The sequence below is a fragment of the Delphinus delphis genome, chromosome 18 (assembly GCF_949987515.2).
Source record: "Delphinus delphis chromosome 18, mDelDel1.2, whole genome shotgun sequence".
NCBI classification, from domain to species: domain Eukaryota; kingdom Metazoa; phylum Chordata; class Mammalia; order Artiodactyla; family Delphinidae; genus Delphinus; species Delphinus delphis.
The window spans coordinates 15,752,802-15,762,292 of record NC_082700.1 but is presented as its reverse complement, the minus strand read 5'-3'; the positions used below and the strand labels follow the sequence as shown (position 1 = coordinate 15,762,292).

Below are 9,491 nucleotides of genomic sequence, written 5' to 3'. Positions count from 1 at the left end.
ACTCTACCAACTCATCTAAATCAACTCTATTTCAACTTCAAATTTCTAATTGGTGCACAGTTCTAGGCACTGAGACCAGGTACCTTAGCCCTGTCCTTGCTTCCTCTACCTTCCTCCCATGCAACCACCTGATCACCTGTTGAGTCTCTCTTTGAAACACTCCTTGTAGCATCTATTCCTCTCTGATTCCCCAGCTACAATACTACTCATGTCTCAGACTGTCTGCCGCCTCTATTATTAGATCAATCTTCTGCATTAGAAAAGAAGAACGGGGCTTCCCTGGTGGCCCAGTGGTTAGGAATCCGCCTGCCAATGCAGGGGACATGGATTCAAGCCCTGGTCCAGGAAGATCCCACATGCCGCAGAGCAACAAAGCCCGCGTACCACAACAACTGAGCCTGCGCTCTAGAGCCTACAAGCCACAACTACTGAGCCCACGTGCCACAACTACTGAAGCCCACGCGCCTAGAGCCCGTGCTCCGCAACAAGAGAAGCCACTGCAATGAGAAACCCGTCGACACCACTAGAGAAAGCCCACGCGCAGCAACGAAGACCCAACGCAGCCAAAAATAAATAAATAAATATTTTTTTAAAAAAGAAGAATGCTTAAAAAACAATAAATTAGGAATCTTAGAATGACTAAGTAAGGGCACAGGATGGGTTTAGAGCCCCCCTAAATCTTCATCTCCAAAGAACTGTTAACAGTTGACTGGTTTGGGCAGTTCACTGAAAAGCTCCACCCACAAATCTTGTCTTTATTTGACCTAACTTCATGCTTAGTTTACGCAAACAGCCCTAGCCTCAGGGCATTTGTCAAAAAAATGAGTGTAATTGTTTAATATCACAGCTGCCTGAGGCTGTGTTACCAGCTGGGGCTAATAAGAGGCTGACCAATAATTTAAGAATAACTGGGGAGTAAGATGGAAGCTTTTAAAAGTTCTAACATATTTCTGGGAATCTGGAAGGTCACATGCGTGTGAGTGTGCACATGCCCCAAAAAGACCTGAGGAGGCTGTCATTCCTCACTTCAGGCTGACCTTGAGGCCCTGCACAAGTAGGAAGTGAAGGCTCAGGCAGAATTGTAAACTGTCTGCCTGAGCATTGAAGGCATGTCCACACACACACACCACACAGACCCTCAGCAAAGGAAGGGAGACTAATCAGTTCAAGGAGAGCTCTTAGTTCAATCATTAGCTGACCACTAAGCTAATGAAGCAGACTTCAGTGGCCACACACAACAGAAAATACAGACTGTGCAGAATTAGTCCGGGAAAGTCACTGAACAAACAAATAGTGATAATAACAAAACAACAACAAGCCTGAGGAGGGGGAAACCTCATTTCAAGAATTATCACATTATATTGTTTGTAATGTATTATTTAAGATTATATTATTTTAAACGTTCACTTTTAACATAAAGTTATATGACATGCAAAGAAGCAAAAAAGAATGGCTCACAATCGGGGGAGAAGGCAGGCAATAGAAACTATGATTCTGAGTTATTTTCTTTTTGGTTAAAAACTGTCTCTGAGGAACTACAAATGTTGACTTACTGGACCAACTAGCTGTTATAAACACGATCAAAGGACTAAAAGAAACCTTGCTTAAAGAATTAAAGGAAAGAATGAGAATGATGTATGACCAAATAGAGAATATCAATAAAGAGATAGAAATTATTTTTAAAAAAGAGCCAAATAGAAATTCTGGCCTTGAAAATAAAAAAATAGAGGGGCTCACAGCAGATATGAGCTGGAGGAGAAAAAATCAGTGAACTTGAAGACAGGTCAATTAAGATTATCCAGTCTAAGCAATAGAAAGGCAAAAGAATGAAGAAAACTGAACAGAGCCTCAGAGACCTGTGGGGCACCATCAAGCTACTAACATAAATATAATAGGAATCCTAGGAGGAGAGGAGAGAATGAAAGAGGAAGAAAGAATATATGAATAAATAAACTTCTCAAATGTGAGGAAAATCTGCATCAAATCTGTACATGTAAGAAGCTCAACGAACTCTAAGTAGTATAAACTCAAAGAGGTCCACATTTAGACACACCATAGTCAAACTGGCAAAAGACAGAGACAAAGAGGGAATCTTGAAAGCAGCAAGAGAAATGATTCATCACATACAACCCCTCCCCGCCACACTGAAACATGATTCCCCGGAAGCCTGCTCCTGGACACAGTCCAGGTAGAATGTGAAGTAACGATCATTTGCGAGTCATCAACAGCCTATTGGTGAAGTCAAAGATGGAAGATGAAGTCTTTCCAACCTTTCATGTTCTCCCTCAACCTTTTAGAGTCTCTCATTTGGTTCCCCATCTTGGCCCTCTCCACCCTGTGACTCAGGACTGAGAGGGCTCTTTGCAAACAGTGTTAAGGGAGCCTATGAAAGCGACATCACTAGGGATCTGATGTGACAATGACTGCCGGTCCTCTGAGGGCTACAGGACTTGCCCAGTTGGGAAATATAGCTAAGCAGTAAGTAACTGTTGGCTTTAGATCGGAGAGGATTGGCTGTAAACATAGCTTGATATATAACATTTCCTTTAAAAATAAGTTCCTAGCCGTGAATTATAAGATTGAAGGTTAGGCATGCGTCTTTGACTCATGTTTTTATATCTATATAGACACATGTTTACAGTTTTATATTGTACTTTATATCTAAATAGGCATCAATGTATTTGATATTGTACTTATTTTATCTCTTTCTCAAAGATAATTTAAGTGGAATGATAAAAACTTCGGAGATAAATTTTTTTCCAGCATTCTAACCCAGAAGACTGCCATTCAGTCAATGGACATTTACTGAACATCTATTATGTACCAGACATTGTGCTACATGCTGGACATAGAGATGGGGGATGAAGTGTTCCTAGCGGGACAGGAGGGGTGTATGCTCAGTCTGAACTTGGTGGGAGAGTTTCAGAAGAAGCTGCCTAGGAGAGCGGACTCCTTATCTGAGTCTTGAAGTGTTAGTTAGCTGGACAAAGTGAAGTGGGCTTAGGCCAGACATCCAGTGAGAGAGAATAGCATAGAATGGAAGCGGGGAAAACTCGGCACATTTGAGGAATTCCAGGTGGCCAGAGCCTAGATGTCAGGGGAGATGGCTGAAAGGTAAGGCTAAAATTTGTAGGGGCAAGTCATGATTATCCCAGCATGCCATTCTAAGAAGACTGAAAATGACACAACATAGTAATTATAGTTATTCTTATTTCCTATTTATTGAGCACTTGCTGTGTGCCAGGCACTGTGCCAGGCACTCAACATGCCAGTTTATTCCCCACAAGAGCCCTACGAGGTAGGTTCTGCTTTAAATGCATAAAGTATACTCCGTTGGGAAAGGGAGTCCACAAAGAGACTAGAACCAAAAGGGAAGTAGGAGGAGAACAGAATGGCCTGGCCTTATAGACGTCAAGAGGGATAAGGACGAAACAACTAGCGGCGAGTGGTGATCTTGAGAGGTACAGTGTCAGTGGAGTTAGGGGACAGAAGACCGCTGTAGGACAAGGGTGCGGATGCAACACATGAATGGGGATAGTGATCGCCAACTGCTCTTTTAAGAAGACTATTTACTTTTTCTTTTTTTTTTTTTTTAACCACAAGGCGCAGCATGTGGGATCTTAGTTCCCGGACCAGGGATTAAACCCGTGCCCCCTGCAGGGGCAGCATGGAGCCCTAACCACTGGACCACCAGGGAAGCCCCTAAGAAGACTAAGGAGGAGAGGGCTAGCCATAGGTAGAGGGAGTCAGAGGATTCTGTTTTGGGTTGGTTGGTTGGTTTTAAAATGAGACAGGCTTGAGCACGTTTTTGTGCTGAGATGTCAGGATGAGCAGAGGGCGAGATGTGGATGGCCCATGAGTGAGGGATCACTGACGAAACAAGGTCACTGTACAGTCAGCAGGAGATGGGGGGAAGGCCTGGCCTTGCCTGGGAGCCCAGAGGAGGACATTAAAGATGGCTGTGGATGCCAAGAGGGTGAGCTGCGAGTTTCAGCTCATGGACCTGTTTTCTCCGCGAGTAGGAACCCAGGTTCTCTGAGAACAAGGGGTGTCCCTGAATACTTGACTTACGATATGAGTCTTTCTATAATACGTTTATTCAACGAGTGCCATAAGCAGATCTCTCCTGCTGCTGCTCAAGTGGGGAGCTCGATTCAGGGGGAAAATTGTGTACCGTGAACCCTGAGTGCTCACTGACTTACAGTCTGTAGTTCTATTCTCAAGGGACTCCGTGGACTGGGCCAGCGACCTTGAATTGAATTCACTCATCTTTGCAGCTGTCTCCTCTTCATAAAGGCAGACACACTCTGTTTCTTTGTGGAGAGCAGCCCTAAAAGGAAAGGCCACTAAAAGCAATGACTGGTGTTAGACCTGCAGAAAGTGTGAAGCCACAAAGGGCCAGAAAATAATGGCTGGGGTAACGTGGATGGGGTGAAATGTAGAACTGGGTGATAGTTGGTATCTGTGGTAAAAAGGAGAGAGGAATTTATTAAACTGTTTCAGCAAGTTGTCTAGTTAGTGCAAACATTGCTTATGGAGTAAGAAATAAAGCTCTAGTGTAATTTGGAAGGTGATCACTTTCGGCACGGGGATATGTCCAGGAAACACGTAGAAGAAAGTCAGAAGCCTGCACAAATGTTTCCTTATTGTGCAGGGGACACACTGGGGACAAACAGGTCTCACACAGGAAAGGGGACTTCTGTAAACCTTATTTTTTTGTTTGTTGGAAAATATAGTTATTTTCTTTAGTGATAGCGTTCAGTGTTTTTAAATTTGCTTCTTAGCGTGGGCGTCTGTATATTTTCCTTCAGTTGGAGGGTTGTTTGAGGAGGGGAGGTTTCATTTGAAATTAGTGACCAAGTTGCTAAATGCTTTTACTACCAATCAGTCCAGTGCTTGATACGAACATCTCTTAGACACACACAAACACACACACACACAGCCACGCACATGCCAGCTATGTGTCCTTCCTTCTCCCCTACTGCCTGTTCCCAAGTCAGAAAGTAGAAAAACAAGGAGGAAACCTGGAAATCGCCTGAAGGGCCTCACGGTGCTCTAGGGTGTGGTGCTCAGCGAGGCCCATGGAGTGAGGCCAGACCCTGGCAGCTGCTTCCAAAAAAGCTCAACGTGGAAATCAATGCCCTTGCCTTGTGTACACACCTGTTGTCTCCCCTGCACGCTAACTGCTGTCCCGTGTCCAGTCCTTTTTCTCATCTCTCAACCCATCTTGGTTACCAGAATTTTGGGGATAGTTCTGAGATCTGATACCTCAGATAACAGCAATGTGTGGAGATCCTCCCTCCCTCTCTCTCCTTTCCTTCTCTTCTTTCTTTCTTTCTGCCTTTCCTTTCCTTTATTTCCTTCCTTCCTTTCTTTCTTTCCTTCTTTGTTCCTCCCTCCCTCCCCCCCTTCTTCCCTCCTTTCTTTCTTTCTTCCTTCCTTTCTTCCTTTCTTTGTTTCCTTCCTTCCTTCCTTCTTTCTTTCTCCCTAGCTTTTATTTACTGTGATATACAATGCATTTACTGGAGTAAATAGAACATTTGTATACAGCTTAGCACTTCTTTATTATAACATACAGGCAACTACCACCAAGTAAAGAAGAGGGACACTACTGGCCCCTCAGAAGCCCCTCTCATGTCCTCATCCAATCACAACCCTCAGTATCCTACCTCCCCACTCCCTCCCTCACACACAAGTAATTACTTTTTTAAAAAAATTTTGGGCTTCCCTGGTGGCGCAGTGGTTGAGAGTCCGCCTGCCGATGCAGGGGACACGGGTTCGTGCCCCGGTCCGGGAAGATCCCACATGCCGCAGAGCGGCTGGGCCCGTGAGCTCTGGCCGCTGGGCCTGCGCGTCCAGAGCCTGTGCTCCGCAACGGGAGAGGCCACAACAGTGAGAGGCCCGCGTACCACAAAAAAAAAAAAAAAAAAATTTTTATTTTATATTGGAGTATATTTGACTCACAATGTTGTGATAGTTTCAGGTGTACAGCAAAGTGATTCAGTTATGCATACACATATATCTATTCTTTTTCAGATTCTTTTCCCATATAGATTATTACAGAGTATTGAGTAGAGTTCCCTGTGCTATATAGTATCAATAGGTCCTTGTTAGTTATCTGTTTTATATACAGTAGTGTATACATGTTAATCTCAACTTCCTAATTATTATCTTGACTTAATGGGACTTACTTCCTTGTCTTTTTGTGTTGTTACTTAAGTATATTTCCTTAAACAATAGAGTTTAATTTTGCTTGTTTTGGAACTTTTTCTTTCAAAGTCTTTGATCCTGATTCTTTCTTTCAATATTATAAAGTTGATCCACACTGTTGCACGTAGCTATGCTCTCCATTGCATGAACAGACCGCCACACTTGAACTCCATTCTATTGTGACAGTCATTGGATTGCTTGCAGTGTTGAGCTCTTGTGAACATAGCTGCTTGAACATTCCTGTACACGTAACCTGGACACAATTCAGAAGTTCCCTCAGGGCATGTACCTGGGAGTGGAGCAGCTGAGTCATAATGTGTCCTCATTATTGTTCAATATTACTGGCTACCATGTGAGAATTCCTCTTTCCCACATCCTAGCCAACATTCAGTGTCATCTTTCACCTTTTGGTTTTAAACTTCTGTTCCCAAAATAGATTCTTCTACTAAACTCGACTCCTCCAGGTCTGTGGGTCTCACCTTCTGTTTCCCACATGGCTTATAACAGAAGATATGCACACGTGTGGCCCCCTGCTGTGCGCACACCCAATCAGAAGGTTATGAACAATTCCCAAGTGAGAAAGCCAAAACCTCAGATGTATTCTGGTTGACGTAACACAAATAAATCACTTGGAGCTGTGGCACTTGATTATTTAAAAGCAAAACAAAACTGTGACTCACCTCTAAAGTGATCATGTCACACGTGTGTGTCCTGACACTCTGTTTGAGAACCATTGTCCTTGTTGTTTGATATTCTATTATTTCAGTAGCCTTGAGCTTGAACGTACTGACTACCTCTTCAGTGCAAAACCATGACCAGCCAGCGTCTTTCTCTACCACAGCTTGTCCCTCACAAATGCCACCAAGGGGACAAAGAGAACAATGGTTAAAGTGTCCCAATAATGAACCCTCTTACACTGTTGGTGGAAATGTAAATTGATACAGCCACTATGGAGACCAGTATGGAGGTTCCTTAAAAAACTAAAAAACGAGCTACTGTATGACCCAGCAATCCCACTTCTGGGCATATATCCAGAGAAAAACATGGTGCAAAAGGATACATGCACCCCAATGTTCACTGCAGCACTGTTTACAATAGCCAAGACATGGAAGCAACCTAACTGTCCATCGACAGAGGAATGGATGAAGAAGATGTGGTACATATATACAATGGAATATTACCCAGCCATAAAAAAGAATGAAATAATGCCATTTGCAGAAACATGGATGGACCTAGAGATTATCATTCTAAGTGAAGTAAGTCAGACAGAGAAAGAGAAATATCATATGATATTGCTCACATGTGGAATCTTTACAAAATGATACAAATGAACTTATTTACAAAACAGAAACCGACTCACAGACTTAGAGAACGAACTTATGGTTACCAGGGGGGAAGGGTGAGGGGAAGGGTTAGATTGGGAGTTTGGGATTGACATGTACACACTGCTATACGTAAAATACGTAACGAACAAGGACCTACTGTATAGCACAAGGAACTAAACTCAATACTCTATAGTAACCTAAATGGGAAAAGAATTTGAAAAAGAATAGATACATGTATATGTAAAAAAAAAAAAAAAATTGTAAGATTAAAAAATCATTCCCAGTAATGGCACAGACTCCAGGGCTTGCGCTCTGGGATGTGATACTCAAGGGACATGTTCTCTCTGGTGCCCCCACAGGGTTGGACCAGCTGACCTGTCCTCCATCGCAGTCACGCCACCATCCTGGCTGACCAAGACCATGTTTCCCTTCAAGGTGAGTAAGTGGAAGGAGCTTGCCTGCTTCCACTCACTGGTGGTCTCCTCACCCAGCATTCGCCAGAAGAAACTAATCCACAAGATGCAGGAAGAAACGGTGTTTCGGGAAGAGATGAGACACTTCCGTGAGAAGACAGAAGGCTTCAGGGAAGAGATGTGGAATTTCCGTGGCAAGATCTGCGCTTTCAGGGGCCAGATCTTGGGCATTTGGGAAGACGAGAGACCTTTCTGGGAAGAGGAGAAAACCTTCTGGAAAGAGGAAAAAGCCTTCTGGGAAATGGAAAAATCTTTCTGGGAAGAAGAGAAAGCCTTTTGGAAAAAGTACCGAATCTTCTGGAAGGAAGATAAGGCCTTCTGGAAGGAGGACAATGCCTTGTGGGAAAGAGACAGGAACCTCCTTCAGGAGGACAAGGCCCTGTGGGGGGAAGAAAAGGCCCTGTGGGAGGAGGAAAGCGCCCTTCCGGAGGAGGAGAAGGCCCTCTGGTGGAAGGGGGTGCTCAGGCTGTGGAGAAGCAGAGGCTGGCAGGGGGGCACTGCAACGTCATGAGCACAGGAGACGAAGGGCTGGGGGGTCCACACTGCTGGATTGGGACTCGAGTCCGGGGTGACCCCATGTGCTGAAGAAAATATGCTCTTATTTGTCTCCTGGCTTCAAAAGATCTAATAAAGTTCTGAGGAGAGGTCTGGAAAACCAACTTCTGTAAGGAGCCCAGCTGCATTTTTTCAGGTTTTGTGATTCTCAGAGGTCGTACTCCCGTCCTCCAGGCTGCACTGCTGCCCACAGAGCTTGGTTCCGTGAGCAGCTCCCCGTGAGCGCGGCATGTGTGGGTGGATGTAAGTGGAGACCCTGGACTCTCCTGAAAAGAGTCAGAACGGGGATGGGGGTGAGGGCAATGCCAGCAAGAGACACGTAGGGACCGGGGGCGGAAATATCTCTGCCTCTGCGGAGCTGTGGGGCAGTCATTTCTCCTCCACTCTGGGCAGTCTTGGAGGCTGGGAGCGGGCTGACAGCTTCCCAGAAAAGGCTGCAGCGCTGTTAACAATTCATCTGTGGGTTCCTCACCTGGCAGGCCATTTAGAACACAGAGGCAGCATTCCCCACAACTCACTCACTCACGGATCCAGGTTTCCACCAAACTTCTCAACTGCCCATTCTCCGTAGCGTGAGAAAGGGGCGTGCCATTAGGCTAAGGCTCTAGAGCTCCGCCCACAAGAGCACTGCCCTTCCCTGATGGAGTCCTGTGGACCAGGCAGGGCCATCTGGGAGGTGTCAGGGAGACCTCCCTGCCCCAATACTCCCATTCACGCAGGTCTCACATACCTGTATTTCTGCATTATCAATTCCCTCCTTTGTGTTTCCCTCATTCCATTCACTTAAAATTAAAATGCCCCAGGGAGGTAGTACATTAAATGAATGTACACTAATGTGGTCAGCAATTTACATGCCTAACTTCTCCTCTGGGCTTAGACCATCCATATGGGCATTGGTATGGAAGGGACCAGAATGTGGGCAGAAAGA

At 44.8% G+C, this 9,491-nt stretch overlaps 1 protein-coding gene across 1 annotated transcript; it reads left to right on the top strand.

Moving 5' to 3' along the window:
• The first annotated feature begins 7,821 nt into the window (after positions 1–7,821).
• CCDC70 (coiled-coil domain containing 70) lies at positions 7,822–8,519 on the top strand. The gene has a single exon (XM_059995918.1). It carries the CDS (start codon positions 7,956–7,958, stop codon positions 8,517–8,519), a length of 564 nt encoding a protein of 187 aa, XP_059851901.1. The 5' UTR covers positions 7,822–7,955.
• The last annotated feature ends 972 nt before the right edge of the window (positions 8,520–9,491 follow it).